Raw genomic sequence first — 21787 nt, 5'->3', positions numbered from 1 at the left:
GAGCCTAGGAAGGACAGATTTGGGATGAGAGTTGTAGGGAGGCCTTACTTGTTGGAATCATTGGTGGAAAAATCAAAGAGCGCAGATCGAAGGTTATTGGCATCAACGTCAAGGGGGGGAGCGATGAGAGTTTTTTTAACGCAGTGAATTGCCACAGTGCCTGTCAATATTCCTCTCTGTCCAAACAAGATGGGGTCACAGATCACGTGCTCTGATCTCAGCAGTTTCCACATTATTCTGCACTTATAAAAGAATTGAAAGACGGGACTTGTATTTAAATGCACTCAGGCTGGTGGAAGCAGCTACAATAACCATTTCTAAAAGCGAATCGGATATCTGCTTGGAAAGGGGGAATTTGGATGGATATGAGGAAAGAGCAGGAGTGGTTTATACCAATTGAACTAGCACATTCACGGAGCCGGCATGATGATTCGAATGGGCTTCCTTTGTGCTGGCTGGCTCTCTGAATCTGCATTCCTCACTCCTGGGTTCAGTGACAGGTCACGATAAGCTGCAGCGACGCAGTTAACGACTGCTAAAACTCTACCAGTGGATGAGCTGTATCCACATTGTGGCCGGTGTATTGCGACAACGGACTCACTCTTCTGCAGTGAGTGGTGTTCCTTTTGAGGATTGTCTAATATCTACAGTCACACAATCTTGTTCACGGAGCCGGCATGATGATTCGAATGGGCTTCCTTTGTGCTGGCTGGCTCTCTGAATCTGCATTCTATTGGAGTTTAGAAGTGATCTTATTGAAGCATAGAAGATCAAGAGAGGAATTGACAGATTGGAAGCTGAGAGAATGTTTCCCCTTGTGGCAGAGAATAGAACGGGAGGACACAGTTTAAAAATAAGGCTTTGCCCATTTAAGACAGTGATGAGGAGAAATATTCTCCCAGGAGGTCATTAGTCTTTGGAATTCTCTTCCTCAGAGAGCAGTGGAGACTGGGTCAGTGAATATATTCAAGGCTGAGTGAGATGGATTTTTGATTTACCAGGAGTCAAGGGTTGTGAGGGTAGACAGGAAACTGGAGTTGAAGCCACAATCCGATCAGTCATGATCTTATCAAATGGAAGAGCAGGCTTCGAGGAACCGAATGGCCTTCTCCTGCTCCTCCTGAGGCCATTCTCCTAGTCCTGGACTCTCCAGCCAGGGGGCAGTGGGTGGGGGGTTGGCAGGGGGGGGGTGGGGGGGAGCCTCTCGTCCCTATCCTGTCAAACCCTTCAACAACATGAAAAGTTACAATGAAATCACCTCTCATTCGTCTAAGTCCAGAGAATGTAGGCTTATGCGACTGAATCTCTCCAGCTTTGAACAAGTCCCTTGACAGAGATAGGTGGGAGGTAGTGATGGTGGCAATCTTTTCAAAGGAAGCACATAGGGTAACAACATCACTGCAAATCTCCTTTGTTTATCCGAGCATTTCAGGGGAGGGTTTGGGCCAGACCGAGGTCAGTAATGTTAAAGTGGATGTGTGAGTATAGCAGACTGGGAGCGTAGCCAGTGTCTCCAGCAATGGCTCGTTACAGCCCCGCGGAGCAGGAGTTCCCACGGCCACCAAGAATAGATATCCTCCCTGACCCGTGCTGGTGTTGGGAGAGCTGTCCGCTGAAATCTACCCAGCAGGAAAACCCTTTAGTCTACATGCGAGTTTCTAATGATAGCTGTTTGTGTTCCTATGTTTAGGTTTGATCGAACTGATTACAGTGGTGAAGAAAGCTGTGCAGAGCGTGATTGGAAGGTAAATATCACAGTGCCTGTCAGTATTCCTCTCTGTGTCCAAACAAGATGGGGTGACAAATCTCATGCTCTGATTTCAGCAGTTTCCACATTGTCCTGCATTTAAAAAAGAATTGAACGACGGAACTTATATTTAGAGTCATAGAGGTTTACAGCATGGAAACAGGCCGTTCGGCCCAACTTGTCCATGCCACCCCTTTTTTTTAACGACGAAGCTAGTCCCAATTGCCCACGTTTGGCTCATATCCCTTGATAGTCATCTTACTCATGTATCTGTCTAAATAGTTCGTAAAAGACAAAATTGTACCCGCCTCTACTACTACCTCTGGCAGCTTGTTCCAGACAATCACCACCCTCTGTGAAAAAATTGCCTCTCTGAACCCTTTTGTATCTCTCACCTTAAACCTATGCCCTCTAGTTTTAGACTCCCCTACCTTTGGGAAAAGATATTGACTATCTAGCTGATCTATGCCCCTCTTTATTTTATAGACCTCCTACACTCCAGGGAAAAAAGTCCCAGTCTATCCAACCTCTCCTTATAAGTTAAACCATCCTAGTAAATATTTTCTGCACTCTTTCTTGTTTAATAATATCCTTTCTATAATAGGATGACCAGAACTGTACACAGTCTTCCAAGTGTGGCCTCACCAATGTCTTGTACAACTTCAACAAGACGTCCAACTCCTGTATTCAGTGTTCAGACCAATGAAACCAAGCATGCCGAATGCCTTCTTCACCACTCTGTTCACCTGTGACTCCACTTTCAAGGAGCTATGAACATGTAACCTAGATCTCTTTGTTCTATAACTCTCCCCAATGCCCTACCATTGACTGAGTGAGTCCTTTAAATAGCAGCTGCCTGACATTGGGACAAACCCAAGCCTTTTTGATTTGATTTGGTGTATTATTGTCATGTATTGGGATACAGTGAAAGTATTGTTTCTTGCGAACTACACAGACAAAGCATTTCATTCATCGAGTACATCGGGGAGAAGGAAAGGAGAGGGTGCAGAATGTAGTGTTACAATCATAGCTAGGGTGTAGAGAGTTTGTAAGAGTTAGAGTACAGTTTTAAAAGCATAGAATGAGATTGAAAGATAGAATTAGAGGGTATGCTGCGGGCAGCTCGCAAGAAGTCACCACGCTCCGGCGCCCGAAAGAAAAATCAAGTCAGGCTGGAAGCCAGTGGTGGGCTGAGATTCTGTGGTGAGGTTGAATAGTCTTCTGAGGCTGACAAATGAGAAATGGCGATGTGAGTGATGGATTCGAGGGCTGTACCCTAGCAAAGAGTCAGCAAGGGAGGAGAACGGTTGAGGGAACAAACAAGGAATGCTCTTGTAGTAATGTCCCCGATTGGCATCAGGGCAAGTTGGTGCTCGTATAGAGTCAGACTAAAATTGCAGCCAACAAAGTACAGTTATTGTGATGTAGGAAATTCAGCAGCCATTTTATACACAGCAAGCTCTCGCACACAGCAGTGAGATAATGATCTAACTTCCTGGGCTCCCCGGCGTCAGATTTGGGGGCTACCCCAAAGATGTGCTGGATAATGTCTCTCAGAGCTTCCCAGGTAAGGGTTTCCGTGGCAATTGTCCAGAAGCTCTAACTTACCCAAGACAATGCACTGCGCAATCGTTAACATAGACCATAAGGTATAGGAACAGAATTCAGCCATTTGGCCCATTTGTCTCTGTCTTAAATACACTCAGTGACCTCGACCCCTCTGCTCACCTGTCTGTCTTTTCGATAGGATGCGTATGCTCGGATATTGAGCACCCAGCCCTGACCCCCTTGTAGCCACGTCTCTGTGATGCCTACAACATCGTACCCGCCAATTTCAATCTGCGCTACCTTGGTTTGTGTATTGTACACATTCAAATAGAACACCCTCAGTCTTGCATTGACTGCCCCCCTCCTCATTGTTGTCCCCTTATCTGCTGTGCCTGAAGTTAGATTCTTAACCAGTTCCAAACACTCTTTCCTATTACTTCTGGAGACTTTAATAACCTCTCCTGAGCTCTCCTTCCCTTTAACTTTTTTCATAATTTTCCATGCAGTTGAACCCACCCCCTCACTATTTAGTTTAAAGCCCTATCTACAGCCCAAGTTATGTGATTCACCAGGACTTTGGTCCCAGCATAATTCAGATGGAGCCTGTCCAATCGGAACAGGTTCCCCCCTTCCCCAGTACTGGTGCCAATGTCCTATGAATTTAAACCAACTTCTCCCACACGAATCTTTGAACCATGCATTTACCTCTTTAATCTTGTTGATCCTGTGCCAGTTAGCTCGGGGCTCAGGAAGTAATCCAGAGATGATTTGGTTCTGCTTTCTAATTTAATCCCGAGCTGCTCATATTTCCTCAACAGAACCTCTTTCCTCTTCCTACCTATATCGTCGGTACCCACGTGGACCACGACAACTGGACTTTTCTCCTCCTGCTCCAAATTCCTCTGCGGTCTGGATGAGATAGAACCATAGAAACCATAGAAAATTACAGCTCAGAAACAGGCCTTTTGGCCCTTCTTGTCTGTGCCGGACCATTTTTTGCCTAGTCCCACTGACCTGCACTTGGACCATATCCCTCCACACCCCTCTCATCCATGAACCCGTCCAAGTTTTTCTTAAATGTTAAAAGTGACCCCGCATTGACCACTTTATCCGGCAGCTCATTCCACACTCCCACCACTCTCTGCGTGAAGAAGCCCCCCCTAATATTCCCTTTAAACTTTTCTCCTTTCACCCTTAACCCGTGCCCTCTGGTTTTTTTCTCCCCTAGCCTCAGCGGAAAAAGCCTGCTTGCATCCACTCTATCTATACCCATCAAAATCCTATACACCTCTATCAAATCTCCCCTCAATCTTCTACGCTCCAGGGAATAAAGTCCCAACCTATTCAATCTCTCTCTGTAACTCAGATGTCCTGAACCTGGGCACCAGCCATGCAACACAGCCTTCGGGACTCTCGATCCTGGCCACAGAGAAGAGCGTCTATTCCCCTGACTATACCATTCCTAATCACAACCACATTTCTCTTTTCTTCCCCCTTATTGAATGGCTTCCTGAATCATGGTGCTATGGTTAGTTTGCTCATCCTCCCTGCAGCCCCCGGTCTTGTCTACACAGGGGACAGGAATCTCAAACTTGTTAGATAAGCTCAAGGGCTGAAGCTCCTTCAGCACTTCCTCCTGATTCCCTCTACCTGACCGGCTCGCAGTCACGCCCTCCTGTCCCTGACCACTGGGTGAATTTGATGTAGTTATTCTAAGGGGTGTGACTGCCTCCTGAAACACAACGTCCAGGTAATTCTCCCTGATATGGTACAGTGCTCGAAGCTCAGACTCCAGCTCATCAACTCTAAGCCAGAGTTGCTCGAGCAATCAACACTTGCTGTAGATGTGGTCAGTAGGAACCACAATGGGATCTACCAGCTCCCACATCATGCAGGTACAACACATCACCGCACCCTGCATCCCTACTTTATTTACTTAGTTATAATTTTTTTTTGTTTTGTTGCTAATTTCAGTCTTTTGAAACTGTGATATCACACAGACGTGTTCGCTCCTGCAACTGTTCCAACTGACCTGTATACACAGTAAAGAAAAACAAGACACAACAATATCTCCTCCCCCACTTCCCTCAGCACCCACATTTCTGATCATTCTGTTGGTGATACGCTAATAGTTACTCTGAAAGAGTTGGAAGAAATGAAAGCACTTCTAACTTCAGCACAACTATTTTAAACACCGAGATCGAGCCCTGCACGGTACAAAGCCTCCGCCACCGTGAAACACGCCACAGTGGGGGTGGAAAATCCTGCCCTGTGTCTCCGACAATGCCGCACTCTCTTGGTATTGCACTGGCGTGTCAGCTTTGACCATATCCTCAGGTCTTTGGACTGGGACTGAACCATAACATGCTAATTCCAAGGTGAGAATGCTACCCACAGAGCCACGGCCAATGAAATAGATATTGACAAAGGCCAATCCCGTTCCTTATGACAAAAACAGAAGATGCTGGAAAATCTCAGCTGGTCCGACAGCATCTGTGGGGAGGGAGTAGAGACAACGTTTCAAGTCTGGCTGACCCTTCCTCAGAGCTCCGTTCCTTATGATATTGGAAAGAATATCAGCCACTGGACTCAGCTGCTGCATCATTCGATCCCAGATTGGCTGATAAACAAGAACCTATTGAGATTAACCCCAGTTTGATTCAGAAAGTGTGTCAGTTTAGATAAGATTTTGCTACCATTACAATTCCACCAGCTTCGCCTTGTTTGAAAAGGAGAGTCGCAGCAGCCGGGTCACCGTTGTTTCAATGTCAATTCAGTAAGAAGTCTCACAACACCAGGTTAAAGTCCAACAGGTTTATTTGGAATCACGAGCTTTCGGAGCTCTGCTCCTTCATCAGGTGAGTGGCTCACCTGATGAAGGAGCAGCACTCCGAAAGCCCGTGCTACCAAATAAACCTGTTGGACTTTAACCTGGTGTTGTGAGACTTCTTACTGTGCCCACCCCAGTCCAATGCCGGCATCTCCACATCAATTTTAATTAAGACAGGCTGAGAGCTATATATAATTGCGCTTGACAAGAAGATTAAAGCACAGGAGCCAAGGCAGGTGGACAGGTTTAAGCTACAGAGCAGCCATGATTGTGTTGATGGGCAGAATGGCCACAGCGGCAGAATGGCCAAAGCAGCAGAATGGCCTCCTGTGATGGTGCAGTGCTGCAGCTTTTCACCTTTCCTACCTGACCATTGAGCTTCACCTGACCGGAACAAGGAGGGAAAATCCAGCAGAAGTTGGATTGTCAGCTTTCCTGGATTATCCTGGAGCCTCCTGGAGCTGGAGATTGACCTCTGGGACAATGAACGCTGAGAGCAAAATTATGAGAATCTGAAAAAAAATGTTTCTCAGTTGTAAAAGTATTAAAGTTCAATGTTTTTAAAAATTCATTCATGGGATTTGGGGTTTGCTGGCTAGGCCAACATTCACTGCTCATCCCTAATTATTAGAATCATAGAATCCGACAGTGCAGAAGGAGGCCATTCAGCCCATCAAGTCTGCACTGACCACGATCCCACCCAGGCCCTATCCCCATAACCCCATGTATTTACCCCGCTAATCCCCCTTGGGAAAGTGGTGGTGAGCTGCCTTCTTGAACCGATGCGGCACGGTGGGTGGCACAGTGGTTAGCACTGCTGCCTCACAGCGCCAGGGACCTGGGTTCAAATCCTGGCTTGGGTTACCGTCTGTATGGAGTTTGCATGTTCTCCCTCTGTCTACGTGCTTTCCTTCGGGTGCCCCCGTTTCCTCCCACAGTCCGAAAGATGTGCTGATTAGGTGGATCAGCCATGCTAAATTGCCCCTTAGTGTCAGGGGGACTAGCTAGAGTGAATGCATAGGGTAATGGGAATCGGGCCTAGATGGGATTGTGGTTGGTGCAGACTCGATGGGCCAAATGGCCTCCTTCTGCACTGTCGGATTCTGTGATTCTATGCACCACAGTACTGTTAGGGAGGGAATTCTAGAATTTGGACCCAATGACAGTGAAGGAACGGTGATACATTTCCAAGTCAGGAATGGATGTTGAAGGTAATGGATGGGGTGCCAATCGAGCATGCTGCTTTGTACTGGATGGTGTCTAGATGGTGAGGGTGACATATAAAGTCTGTCTAACTGAATGGGGTTGAAAGAACAGTGAGGTCATGTGATGCAACTTCCAGTGAAATGTCCAGCCAGAGTTGGAAAACTTTAATGAAAGTCAAAGATCCCCCTTGTTGTTGAGTTCTTTTTCAGTAGCCTATTCATGCACTGCCCTCTCTGATGAACAGTCACATTTGCACACATCTTCTGGTCTTTCTAAAGGAGTACTAATATCCATGTACTCACAGGGATACAGATAGATAAAACATTAAAAATAGCAATGTAAGATAGGATAAAGACAAAGTATTGGGTTAATTTCTAGAGTGATATATTGAAAAGCAGCAATGTTATGCTAAACTTGATTAGACCACGTTTGGCGTACTATGCATAGTTCTGTTTTCCATATTATCAAAATAATGCAGATGCACTGGAGAAGGTGCAAATATATTTATAAGGATACCAGAATTGAGCAGGGATAATTGTCAGGAAAGACTAACCAAACTAAAGCTCTTTTCTCCAGGTAGAAGACGGAAGGCTGACCTGATAAAGGTCTTTAAAGTTATTAAAGCGTTTAATAGGGTAGACTTAAAGGTGTTTCCACTTGTGGGGAGACCAAAGCTAGGGGTAATAAATATTTTTAAATATTATTCTTTGATGGGACGTGGCATTGGCAAGTTCAGTATTTGTTGCCCATTCCTAATTTCCCTTGAACTGAGTGGCTTGCTGGGCAATTTCAGAGGGTAGTTAAGGGTTAGCTACATTGCTAAGTCACGCGTAGGCCAGACCAGCCAAGGATGTAGATTTTGTTCCCTAAAAAACATTACTGAACTAGATGAGTTTTATTTAAGACAATCAATGGTAGTTTCATGGTCACCATTACTAAACCAAGCTTTATATTCCAGATAAAGGCAAAATACTGTGGATGCTAGAATCTGAAATGAAAAACAGAAAATACTGGAGAAACTCAGCAGGTCTGATAGCATCTTTGGAGAGAGAATAGAGCCAACGTTTCGAGTCAGGATTACCCTTTGTTTATTGGCTGTTCTCTTTCCACAGATGCTGTGGAAAGTTTCTCTGGCATTTTCTGTTTGTGTTTATATTCCAGATGTTGCTTTAATTAGTTGAATTTAAAATTCCACCAGCTGCTGTGGGATTTGAACCCATACCCCCAGAGCCTTTGTCTCTGGATAACTAGACCATCACCATTATGCCACCATTTCCCCTTGATAGTCATTAATAAATTCAATGAGGAATTCAGGACAAATTTTGTAACACACGGAGGTGAGACAACAAGTAGTGGTTGAGGTGAATGCTTGAAGTGCATTTAAAGAGAAGCTGGATAAACACACGAGGATGGAAGAGAAACAGATCAGCCATGACCTTACTGAACAGTGGAGTAGGCTTGAAGAGCCGAATGGCCTCCTCCAGGTCTATGTTCTGAAATGGAATAGAGGTCTAGATTAATATGGAGAGGAATGGGAGAAGGCTTGTATGGAGCATAAGCAGCTGCTTCTCCTGCTGCAAAGACTTTGTAAGTCTATGTAATTAATCTGCGAGTAGTTCTTTGTGACATGTATATTGTACATGTGGCTCTGCTTGAGTGTTAATGCCCAGTTTGTTTGTCCACACAGTGTATCGCTGAAGCAGTGTGTGTCACTTCAGGAGCTGGAACGATACCTGGGTGAAATCCGGCAGCTGGTAGAGCACCGTGGTCAGTCCGATGAGCCAGAGACTGGCACGACTGGGTCCCCGCTGTGTTGGTATCTCATTCCCAATGAGGAGAGTACCTTGGCCTCCCAGGTATATGAGCACCAACTTGCCCTGACGCCAATCGGGGACATTACCACAAGAGCATTCTTTGTTTGTTTCCTCAATCGTTCTCCTCCCTTGCCAACTCTTTGCTAGGATACAGCCCTCGAATCCATTACTCGACTCGCCATTTTTCACTTGTCATCCTCAATGACAGATTGTTGGAAGACTATTCAACTGCAGACACCTCACTGCAGAGTCTCAGCCTACCACAGGCTTCCAGCCTGATTTGATTGGATAGCAGTCAAAGGTTTGCCCCTTCCTAACCCAGAGCTACTGAGTCCAGCAGCAGCAGCAGAACTGACAACATCTGACTCAGCGCGGACTGACGCTGGTTGCTGGGTCCATCTCAGTCTGTGAGACTCAGCTATGTTCTGGACAGTGTCACTAACATTTTAACACAAAGTCACTTCTATTTCTTCTCTATTATTGACATCTCAGCATTCAGTATTCCAGAGGTGAGTGGCCTGTTCTCCCATTTTGACTCTGAACCCAACTGTAAGGCACTGCAGGAGAGTGACCTAGTTACCTCCTCCTCCCTGGTACTCAGCGGCTGCTCTCTCCTCAAGTTGAAAAACCATTTGGTTTAGGCCTAGCCCCTGCCAAATCTGTTGCTGTGAGTTATAGAGTCATAGAGATTTACAGCATGGGAACAGGCCCTTCAGCCCAACTTGTCCATGCCGTCCCTTTTTTTAACCACTAAGCTAGTCCCAATTACCTGCATTTGGCCCATATCCCTCTATATCCATCTTACCCATGTAACTGTCTAAATGCTTTTCAAAAGACAAAATTGTACCCGCCTCTACTACTGCCTCTGGCAGTTCGTTCCAGACACTCACCACCCTCTGTGTGAAAAAGTTACCCCTCTGGACCCTTTTGTATCTCTCCCCTCTCACCTTAAACCTATGTCCTCTAGTTTTAGACTCCCCTACCTTTGGGAAAAGGTGTTGACTACCTCGCTGATCTATGCACCTCATTACTTTATAGACCTCTATAAGGTCACCCCTCAACCTTCTACGTTCCAGGGAAAAAAGTCCCAGTCTATCCAGCCTCTCCTTATAACTCAAACCATCAAGTCCCAGGAGCATCCTAGTAAATCTTTTCTGCACTCTTTCTAATTTAATAATATCCTGGTGACCAGAACTGTACGCAGTATTCCAAGTGTGGCCATACCAATGTCTTGTACAACTTCAACAGGATGTGAATTGGCACTGAGATCTTGCAGCATGGTTTCATACAAACCAGCAATGCCGTTTCATTGGCATCAAAACTCTCAGCCCTCAGAGGGCAAGCTGTCTGGCAGTCACTATGAAAGAGTGCAGCCTTCTGGGTCAGTGTAAATCCACATCATATTCCCTCAACTGTCCTGTTCAGACCAAACACCCTAACCAGCTGTTTAGGGCAGGCGGTGGCATAGTACCATCACTGGATTAGTAATCCAGAAATTCAGGGTAATGCTCTGGAAATCCAGGTTCGAATCCCACCATTGCAGATGGTGCATTTTGAATTCAGTAAAGATCTGGAATTAAAAGTCTCATGATGAACTTGAAACCATTGTCAATTTAGAGATACGGGATTTAGCCAAGACAGCTAAATTCTGTTGCTAAAACTAAAACAAAATATAAGAACATAAGAACATAAGAAATAGGAGCAGGAGTAGGCCATCTAGCCCCTCGAGCCTGCCCCGCCATTCAATAAGATCATGGCTGATCTGACGTGGATCAGTACCACTTACCCGCCTGATCCCCATAACCCTTAATTCCCTTACCGCTCAGGAATCCGTCCATCCGCGCTTTAAACATATTCAGCGAGGTAGCCTCCACCACCTCAGTGGGCAGAGAATTCCAGAGATTCACCACCCTCTGGGAGAAGAAGTTCCTCCTCAACTCTGTCTTAAACCGACCCCCCTTTATTTTGAGGCTGTGTCCTCTAGTTTTAACTTCCTTACTAAGTGGAAAGAATCTCTCCGCCTCCACCCTATCCAGCCCCCGCATTATCTTATAAGTCTCCATAAGATCCCCCCTCATCCTTCTAAACTCCAACGAGTACAAACCCAATCTCCTCAGCCTCTCCTCATAATCCAAACCCCTCATCTCCGGTATCAACCTGGTGAACCTTCTCTGCACTCCCTCCAATGCCAATATATCCTTCCTCATATAAGGGGACCAATACTGCACACAGTATTCCAGCTGCGGCCTCACCAATGCCCTGTACAGGTGCATCAAGACATCCCTGCTTTTATATTCTATCCCCCTCGCAATATAGGCCAACATCCCATTTGCCTTCTTGATCACCTGTTGTACCTGCAGACTGGGCTTTTGCGTCTCATGCACAAGGACCCCCAGGTCCCTTTGCACGGTAGCATGTTTTAATTTGTTTCCATTGAGATAGTAATTGATAGTAATATGATTGACAATTATTGATTACTCTGTATAACAGCCCAGATTTCAACATGGTCTTAAATTCCTGCTTAAATCAGGGATTTCTTTCATAAAAACCCACCTGGTTCAATAATGTCCATTAAGAAGGAAATCTGCCTTCCTTACCTGGCCTGGCATACATGTGATGATGTGGAGATGCCGGCGTTGGACTGGGGTAAGCACAGTAAGAAGTCTCACAACACCAGGTTAAAGTCCAACAGGTTTATTTGGTAGCAAATACCATAAGCTTTCGGAGCACAGCTCCTTCGTCAGATGGAGTGGATATCTGTCCTCCAACAGTGCACAGACACAGAAATCAAGTTACATTATCTTTATCTTTACATTACATTATCTTTAACCTGTGTTGAATGCTCCCTCCACCCACATTGTCTGTACCTTTAAGACCTGGCTGGCTGTAGAGATTTGCATTCTAATTAGTATTCTGTAACTTGATTTCTGTGCCTGTGCACTGTTGGAGAACAGATATCCACTCCATCTGACGAAGGAGCAGTGCTCCGAAAGCTTATGGTATTTGCTACCAAATAAACCTGTTGGACTTTAACCTGGTGTTGTGAGACTTCATACATGTGACTCCAGACCCACAGTGGCTGACTCTTAACTGCCCTCTGAAATGGCCTAGCAAGCCACTCAGTTCACGGGCAATTAGGGATGGGCAACAAATGCTGACCTTGCCAGCGACACCCACATCCCAAGAAAGAATTTTTTTAAAAGTCACAATAGCCTCATGTCCCTCAAGAGTTAGGTTCTTGAGCGTGAGGCAAGGTAAGATATGGCTGCCCTTAGCTGTATTCCCCAAGTCTTGGTTTTTTGCAGCAAGACCAGGACCGAGAAACATTATGTCGAGAAGTGTTGAGACAGCCAAAGGAATTGAACTGAGCAAGCAATGCCCATGAGTTCCAAGAATCCCATTTCCCATCAGTCGAGGCCTGCCCCCATAACCAGGTTAGGTTCATGCTAAGGGGCGAGGTCAAATATAAGATCTGTCACTAAAATTTCTATGCAATCTTATATTTTCCACAGGCCTGTGGTTTGACAGAGAAAGATGTAACCACATTAAAACTTCTAAATGAAACAAGAGATATGCTGGAAAGGTCTGTATGAGATTTAGCCGAGGCAATTCAATTCAGTGGCTCAAGCTAAAACAAAATATGATCGCTAACTATCTGTCACTTTGTATAACAGTCCAGACTTCAACACGGTCTTGAATTCCTGCTTGAATCGGGGATTTAGCCGACTGCTGGACAACATGGCCGAGTTCTTCAAGCCAACAGAACAGGAACTGACTCAGAACGGAAAGATCAACAGGTCAGTGCAGCACCATGTGCCATTCGGGAGGTGAGAGCAGGAGAAATGTGGCTGGAACTAATAGTACACAGAAACCTTGCTTTGAGTTTAGCATGCAAAAAGAAATAAATTGTACTAAACCTTTTATAAATCACTGATTAGGCCTCAGCCACAGTACTACGGCCAGTCATGGGCATGTTTTTGGAAAGATGTCAAGGCCTTGGAGAGAGGGGCAGAGATTTACTGGGGCAGCAGATCTTTAGCTGTGAGAAGAGATTGGACAAACTTGGTTACTTTTCACTTGAACATCAGGGGCTGAGGGGGCGACCTGATATAGGTTTACACAATTATGAAAAGCATGGATGGAATGGATAGTCAGAGTCCTTTTCCCAGGGTAGAAATGTCAATTACTCAGGGACATAGGTTTAAAGTACAAGGGGGAAAGTTTAAAGGAGATGTGAGAGGCAAGTTTTTTACACCGAGGGTGGTAAGTGTCTGGAATGAGCTGCCAGAGGACGTGATAGAAGCAGATACAGTAGCAATGTTTTAAGAGGCATCTTGACAGATACATGAATAGACAGGGAATGGAGGGATAGACTGCAGAGGCAAAAGGTTTATAAGTTTACTTATTTATTGGTCACAAGTAAGGCTTACATTAACACTGCAATGAAGTTACTGTGCAATTCCCCTAGTCGTCACATTCTGGCGCCTGTTCGGGTCAATCCACCTAACCAGCACGTCTTTCAGACTGTGGCAGGAAACCGGAGCACCCGGAGGAAACCCACGCAGACACGGGGAGAACGTGCAAACTCTACACAGACAGTGACCCGAGCCAGGAATCAAACCCAGGTCCCTGGCGCTGTGAGGCAGCAGTGCTAGAAAGGCGTCATGTGTCGGCACGGGCTTGGTGGGCTGAAGGGCCTGTTCCTGTGCTGTACTGGTCTTTGTTCTTTGACACCAGGAATGAAGGGTCATCAATTATGTGGAGATACTGGAGAAGCTGGGATCATTCTCCTTCGAGCAGAGAAGGTGAAGAGGAGGTTTTAACAGTGTTAAGGTTCTAAGGGGTTTTGATGAATTAAATGGGGAGACATTATTTCCACTGGCATGAGGATCCAGAACCAGAGAACACCAGTTTTAAGATAACTGACATAGGAATAGAAGGGAGATGAGAAATGTTGTTACTTATGAGCTGAAAAAGCACTTCCTGGAAGGTGCTGGTGGCAGATTTCATCCCTTTCAAAAGGAATTTTTAAATTAATTCATGTGTTGTGGGTGTTGTTGGCTCAGCCAGTATTTACTGCCCATCCCTAATTGGAGTTGGATAAGTCCTTGAAGAGGAAACAATTTCAGCTTTGCAAGCTGTTGAAAACTCATTCAAAGAGCTGACACCGTCACAATGGGCCAAGTGGGCCTCCTCCTCTGCTGTACAATTTTATGAGTTACTTGATCACTCTGATAACCTTGAGAGAATAATTTCTCTTTTTCAAGAAAAGACACAGAACTGAGTGTACCTGCTGCCACTACCTCCCTCAGATCCACAGGAACAACAAGCCTGAGGGTTGCACATCTGAAACCTCGCCCAACAGAACATGACTGCAGTCTGCCGAGACCCGCCCAGGTCAGAATCCGATGCTGTGACAGAGTCCCACATGATTGCAGGAATGTGCCAGACCCGACAAGGCTATTTAACCAATTACTTGGCACTGGTCTTCAAACTGACCAAACCAGAGCTGCCCCACAGAGGAGAAATCCATCTGGCAGTCCTCAAGCCTCTGCCCTTCACACCTAGCTAGTTACTCTTGCCAAACTTATCCCCTAACCCGCACTGCCGGCCGCTCTCAATCTGAAATCAAAACAGAAAATGCTGGGAACTCCAGACAGGTCAGGCAGCATCTCTGGCTGAAATGTTGACTCGGTTTCTCTCTCTGCAGATGCTGCCTGACCTGTCGAGTATTTCCAGCGTTTTCTGTTTTGATTTCAGATTATCAGCAACCTTGTTGTTTTTCCCAATACTGCCAGCTCCCACCCAGCAGTTTGCTCCACACATGCACCATCCTCCATCCAACCCATCATCACCTTCCAATTCTTGGATTTGGATGTTTGATCATATCTTTTTTCTGAGAGTCCCTAGAGTGCCATTCGGCCCATCGAGTCTGCACTGACCACAATCCCATCCAAGCCCGATTCCCATAACCCCTCATATTTACCCTGCCAATCCCCCTGACACTAGGGGCAATTTAACATGGCCAATCCACCTAACCCGCACACCTTTGGACTGTAGGAGGAAACTGGAGCATCCAGAGGAAACCCACGCAGACATGGGGAGAACATGCAGACTCCACACAGACAGTGACCCAAGCCGGGAATTGAACCCGGGTCCCTGGTGCTGTGAGGCAGCAGTGTTAACCACCGTGCCGCTATCTCAGCTGATTCTCCAGGGCTCTCGGAACTCAGCTGTAAAAGGGGATTTTGTTCTTGGCTAGTTGAAGATTAGTATTAATGATGGTACTGACGAGCTTCTGCGGTTTTAGATTGCGGTCTTCAGTTAAAGTGGAGATGTTTATAAGGGGCAGTCCACAATGATTCTGGTATTCTGGCGTGGTATACCTTAGAACAGTCGGTTTGGGCTGATCACGCTCTCTGTATGTAGCTGTAAATGGAGCTGAGGCCAGCGAGTGGACAGCAGACAGGTCTGTGTGTTCCTCACTCCCCACACTTATTACTGAGTGAAATCCACTGCCAGAATCAGGCTTCACAAACAACCAGTTCTTTCTTTCATCTCACATTCATTCTTTTCTCGTCCTGGCAGCTTGTCCAACATTAGACTTCCCCTCGCTAAAATCATCCCGATTATTAACGGGCAGATACATTCGACCTGCAGTGAGACACCCAGCCATTTTGTTCAGGTGAGTGTTAGTCATTTTGTGGATGCAGTTCTCCTGCTCCCTGCATCCTCGTTGCGTTACAATCTGTTCCCCGATTTCACATCACTGCTAATGCATTACCTCCTGGATCTCTGAAACCGGCGACTTCTTGCTATCCCTTTCTCCTACAATTAACCTTGGTGTCACTCAATTGTTTTCTCTTTTCTTCTGCTCTTCTCAGCCAAGGCTGCATCTTCCAATGTTTGTCTTGGCCCTTCCCTGTTTTTGGAGTCATGTCTTTCTAATTTGACACGACCTGGATCTTGCCCTCTGTTTGACTCCCCATTGATCTACCTTGGCTCCTGCTTGGGCCAGTTGCTACCTAGTGCACAGCATTAGGTCAAAGCTCCATTCTGTGGCACTCAGAATTAAAGCTCTGATGCTGGCTGCCACTGTGCAGAGTCAGGGACTGTATGTGTTGTGTAAGAAAACCTGGAGCAAACAAGGAGGGTGACGTTGGAGCCTGCACCTGATGTGTATTGTACATAAACACAGAATAGGCCTCCTCCGCCCTAATCTTTTTCCGCTTCTCTTGAGTGGAGCTACATTATCTTTCCATTTCCTCGTGCCTCCAATTTAAAATTCTTCGTTTTGCATTCAAATCTCTTCATGGCTTTGCCTTCTCCTGATCTGTTCAAGTTCCTCTGGCCCCATAACTCCTTCCCCTCCCTCCAGAGGACCCTCTATTCCCTCAGTTCTTGCTTCTTCCCCCTGCACCGCCTACATCATTGTGCCATGGTATGGAATTCTCTCCATCGTCCCCTTCTTTAAAAGTCACTTCTTTGACCCAGCTTTTGGCCACTCCTCCTAATTGCTCCTCGTGCCTGACCTCCATTTGTGTCTGATTGTTCCTCCTGGAAAGGTCATTGGGCCGCTTCCCTGTGTTTAAGGTGGGGGTGCAGTAAGGGTTCCTCTGTACATGCATGTTGTTGCTGAGTGTCTACTCCCATTGCTGCCTAGGACCTGCTGCTGATGGACCAGGTGAAGGACTTTGCAGCCAATGTTTACGAAGCGTTCAGTTCCCCTCAGCAGCTGGAGAAGTGACCCTCAGCGAGCAGCTCTCGGGACAACGAGGGGCAGTAAGACCCGAGCTCACTCCTTGCCCAGGATGACGTGAAGTGCTTCCTCTCAGTCCTGCAATGATCCCGTGACACAGGTGCCAACACCTGTACTCGCCGCACTGTCACTAATAGTTGTGTGGCATTAACATTTTCTGAATCTTTACAGACATGATTACATTAATCTGCCTGTAACTATTTTGTATCATACTGTTATTTGTATCACTGTATGGTAGATTATAATCTGCGTGCAACTGGATACAAGATTCTCCTGGTAGCGTAGGTATATATTTTTACTGCAGTATGTTCTGGCTCTGACTCAAACCAATTAAGTAAATAGTAATATATGTTGCTAGCTGGCATCTCTTTCTTTGATGTTAATAGTTTGGTTTCCTTGCTCTTGAAACTTCCTGGTTTAGTATTGTCATGTATAATATTAAAAGAATATCACACTAAAGCTATTTCTTTTGTCCAAGTTGTCTTACTATGCAAATACAGGCGGTAGAATTACACGGAATAAAGAGACACAAGAATGTGCCTGTCCTGATGGGTGCAAGGCAAAAAACTTTGACAGTATGTCTCTTTTTTTCAGCAATACTCAAGTTCTGTACAGCCAAGCAATATAAACTCTCAGCTGTGGGCATTGCCAGTGAGGTAGGATCTATTGACCATCCCAAATAGGGGGAGATGACCCTCTGCCAAGCAATACGACCAGGTGATTTGCTAGGGTACTTTAGTGAGCAGCTAAGTATGGTGTCCCATAATGCCTAGACCAGGTAGGATTAGCAGGTTTCCTTCCCGAAAGGGCATTAATGAACCAGTTGGATTTTTAGCGACAGTCTTCAAAGTCATTGGATTAAACTGAATTTGGATCATTGGGTTGGTATGATAGGAATAGAACACAGTTGTGATTGGGTTATTATTGGAGGCCTCTGGTCCAGTAACATAACCACAATGCTACTGTCTTCCTCTCCAGGAAATTCAGAATAATTAGGCATTCAATGGAGCGCCACATAAGCCTGCCGGAAAAGTGGAAGACCATGGAATAAAAGGGGACAATAACAGCACAGATTGTGGCTGAGTGACACAAGAGGGAACTGGAGGATGGTATACAGTGGGGATACAGTGTCGATCCCAAGAGGACACTGCTTTTCTTTATCTATGTAGCAATCTAGAACAAGAGGTCACGGGTATAGGTTGAGAGGCAATAGATTTAAAACTGAGATGAGGAGGAACTACTTCTCGCAGCGGGTGGTGAATTTGTGGAACTCGCTCCCTCCATAGCGCGGTGGAGTCTGAATCATTGAATGGTTTCAAGAGGGAAATAGACATATTTCTCATTTAAAAAAGGGAAAGAGGGATATGGGGAACAGGTGGGGAGGTGGATTTGAGACCAGGGAGAGATCAGCCATGATCTGATTGAGCCTGCTCCGCCATTCAAAGGGCTGCATTTGCCCACTTCTGTTCCTAATTCCTGTGTTGATATAAATGACCAAGGGCAGAATTCTCCCGTGCCCCATGCGATGGGTTCAAGGGCAGGTAGAGATCCCAAAATTGGTTTCACACCAGAGGAAAATGACATGACAAAATCAGCCGTGATTGAATGGCGGAGCAGACTCGATGGGCCGACTGGCCTAATTCTGCTCCTATGTCTTGTGTCTTATGGGATCATAAGAACCATAAGAACTAGGAGCAGGAGTAGGCCATTCAGCCCCTCGAGCCTGCTTCCCCATTCAGTATGATCATGGCTGTTCTCATCTCAGCCTCAACTCCACTTTCCTGCCCTTCACCATCGCCCTTTAAACGCGTTACTAATTTAGAATCTGTCCACCTCTTCCTTAAATTTACTCAAAGTCCCGGCATCCACCATGTTCTGGAGTAGTGAATCCCACAGATTCACCACCCTTTGAGAGAAGTAATTTCTCCCGGGATCTTCTGCTCCCTCCTGCTATAGCAGGTCATCATTCATGCCAAAGGCCGATGTAAAGCTGACTTGCTTTACCCTTGTTGGGGTTCAGATGAACCGACCAGAATGCAACCCCACAATTCCATTTAAGGGTTAAGTCCTAGCAAGAGATCCTTATGTCTTGCCCCTCTTGTGCAATGTGGGAATTCAGGGACCCTTCTGGTGTCCCTGGCTCCTTCATGTGCAAGAAGTGTGTCCAACTGCAGCTCCTGTTAGACCGCTTGACGGCTCTGGAGCTGCGAATGGATTCACTTTGGAGCATCCACGATGCTGAGAAAGTCGTGGATAGCACATTCAGTGAGGTGGTCACACCGCAGATAAAAATTACTGTGGGAGATAGGGAATGGGTGACCACCAGACTAAGGAAGAGTAGGAAGGCAGTGCAAGGGTCCCCTGCAGTCATCTCCCTCCAAAACAGATATACCATTTTGGATACTGTTGGGGGAGATGGCTCACCAGGAGAAGGCGTCAGCAGCCAGGTTCATGGCACCATGGCTGGCCCTGCTGCATGGCAAGGCAGCAAAAAGAGTGGCAAAGCTATAGTGATAGGGGATTCAATTGTAAGGGGAATAAACAGGCATTTCTGCGGATGCAAATGAGACTTTAGTATGGTATGTTGCCTCCCTCGTCAAAGAGGTTTATGCCCACTCACTTTGACGCCAGTGGGAAATCATGATCATGTCTGGACCAATGTGTGTAAAAGTCAGGACTTGAAGAAGGCCTGGGACAGTTTGTGGCAATGAGGACAAGATGGAGACCTCCAGCAATCGCACTTTGGATTAATGTGTGCAGCTCTGGGTGGGTGGCGCATCAGCTATGTGGATATTTTCTGTGCAGCAGCTTCCAGGAGGTGATTGTTTCCAAGCCAGCAACATCCCTCAGGGTGCAAGTAGAAGACTGCAGCAGGTACTGTAGGATGGCAAGTGTCTGGGGCAGGAGGTACTGTAGAATGGAAGAGATGTGAAGGGTCATGGAGGGGTATAGAAACATAAAGGGGCATTGAGGGGGATTGTTAAGGCAGGAAGGGACATGGGGAGGTGGAATGGGTGTGGAGGCATAAAGGGACATGCCTTCAGCCTGCTCTCTGGGGAAGAGAACTTTACAGAGTAATGACCCTCTGAGAGAAAAAAAATATCCTCATCTCCGTCTGAAATGGGAAACTCCTCATTTTTAAATTGTGTTCCCTCGTCCTCGACTTCTCCACAAGGCGAAACATCCTCTTAACATCCACCATATCAAGTCCCCTCACGATCTTAGATGTTTCAATAAGATCACCTCTCATTCTTCTAAATTCCAATGGGAATGGGCCTAAACTGCTTAAATAAGATAACCACTTCACCCCAGGAATCAGTCAAGTGAGCATTCTCTGAACTGCTTCCAATGCAGTTATAGATTTTCTTAAATAAGACCAAAACAGTACTCTAAATGTGGTCTCACTCTACAGCCCTAACAATTCTTCCACACTTTTATATTCCATTTCCCTTGCAATAAACGACAATATCCATTTGCCTTCAGTAACTTCATTGTAGTGTTAATGTAGCCTACTTGTGACACTAATAAAATCAACTTAATCACTTGCTGTATCTGCACACCAACCTTTTGTGATTCATGTACCAGGACACCCAGATCCCTCTGTACCATAGAGTTCCGCAGCCTCTTTCCATTCAAAGAATATACCTGTCAAAGTGCGCTCGTTGACATTTTCACACATTAGCAGTAGATGGGAGCAGTTGTGAACATCCTGTCTGGTACAGTAAGTAGGCCACTGAGATATGAGAGGTATGGTATGCTGCATAAACAGACATTAGCCTTTGTCAAGGTAGTGCTCTCCATTCACAACAGTTTTTATGCTTGAATGGACAAAAATGTATCAGGAAACCGAATCTAATGAGGCTAACTCACATTCATCACAACCTATTTATAAATGAAAGCAGTGTCCTCTTTAGCCTCAGGTGAAGAGGCTGGGACACCTTGCTGAGTAATGTGGTTTTGAAGAGAATGTATCAGCATCACTTTTCTAATGGAGACAAAATTGGGGGTAAATGAGTGCTATTGAGTTGGCTGCCTATTATACACCCCACCTGATCACCTCCAAGTCAGACCTCTCGCACATTCCCTGACTTGAATTGCTCCATGAGTGGACGGTGCCTTCAGCTGCCAGGGTCGTGGGCTCTGGAATTCACCCCTTAAACCTCTCCACCTCCCTCTTCTTAACTTCCTTAAGACCAGAATACCCGGTCAGCAGTTGGTATATAGTCAGTTCCACAAAGGAAACTGTGCCACCATGGAGTGGCACAGTGGTTAGCACTGCTGCATCACAGCACCAAGGACCTGGGTTCGATTCCCAGCTTCACTGCTTAAAACCTACCTGTGACCAGGCTCTCGATCACCAGCCTACTGTGCGGAGTCTGCACGTTCTCCCCGTGTCTGGGTTTCCTCCAGGTGCTCCGGTTTCTTCCCACAGTCCGAAAGACGTACTAGTTAGGTGCTTTGGCCATGCTAAATTCTCCCTCAGTGTACCCGAACAGGCGCCGGAGTAAGGCAACTAGGGGATTTTCACAATAACTTCATTGCAGTGTTAATGTAAGCTGACCTGCTTAAAACCTACCTGTGACCAGGCTCTTGATCACCAGCCTAGTGTAACTTTGTCTGATAATTGCTCCTGTGAAGCACCTGGGGATATTTTATTGTTTTAAAGGTGATATATAAATGCAAATTGGTGTGTGCAATATTGCTCAATGTGGTCGGTGCAGACTCAATGGGCTGAATGGCCTCATTCTGTACTGTAGGGGTTCTATGATTCCAATATCCATTCCCTGACTATCCACTTGTTTTACCCTTCCCATTTCTGTCACATTGTAAAGGAGCTTGATATACTCTCTGAGTGACCTGAGGGTGACTGAACATATGCACGC

The 21787-nt window shown here is 45.9% G+C and overlaps 1 protein-coding gene across 1 annotated transcript in view; it reads left to right on the top strand.

Annotated features, from left to right (window-relative positions):
* Nucleotides 1-17464, top strand: part of pex3 (peroxisomal biogenesis factor 3) — a 37972-nt gene extending 20508 nt beyond the window's left edge. Inside the window, exons 7-12 of the mRNA XM_078229391.1 lie at nucleotides 1691-1745; nucleotides 9019-9187; nucleotides 12658-12728; nucleotides 12820-12942; nucleotides 15734-15830; nucleotides 16809-17464. Coding sequence (XP_078085517.1) covers nucleotides 1691-1745; nucleotides 9019-9187; nucleotides 12658-12728; nucleotides 12820-12942; nucleotides 15734-15830; nucleotides 16809-16892 — 599 coding nt within the window. The 3' untranslated portion in view covers nucleotides 16893-17464. The remainder of the gene's footprint in view (nucleotides 1-1690; nucleotides 1746-9018; nucleotides 9188-12657; nucleotides 12729-12819; nucleotides 12943-15733; nucleotides 15831-16808) is intronic.
* Nucleotides 17465-21787: the final 4323 nt, after the last annotated feature.

The sequence above is a fragment of the Mustelus asterias genome, chromosome 15, assembly GCF_964213995.1.
Source record: "Mustelus asterias chromosome 15, sMusAst1.hap1.1, whole genome shotgun sequence".
Taxonomy (NCBI): Eukaryota; Metazoa; Chordata; class Chondrichthyes; order Carcharhiniformes; family Triakidae; genus Mustelus; species Mustelus asterias.
The sequence above is the reverse complement of the archived record's forward strand: the minus strand, read 5'-3'. Positions and strand labels throughout refer to the sequence as shown.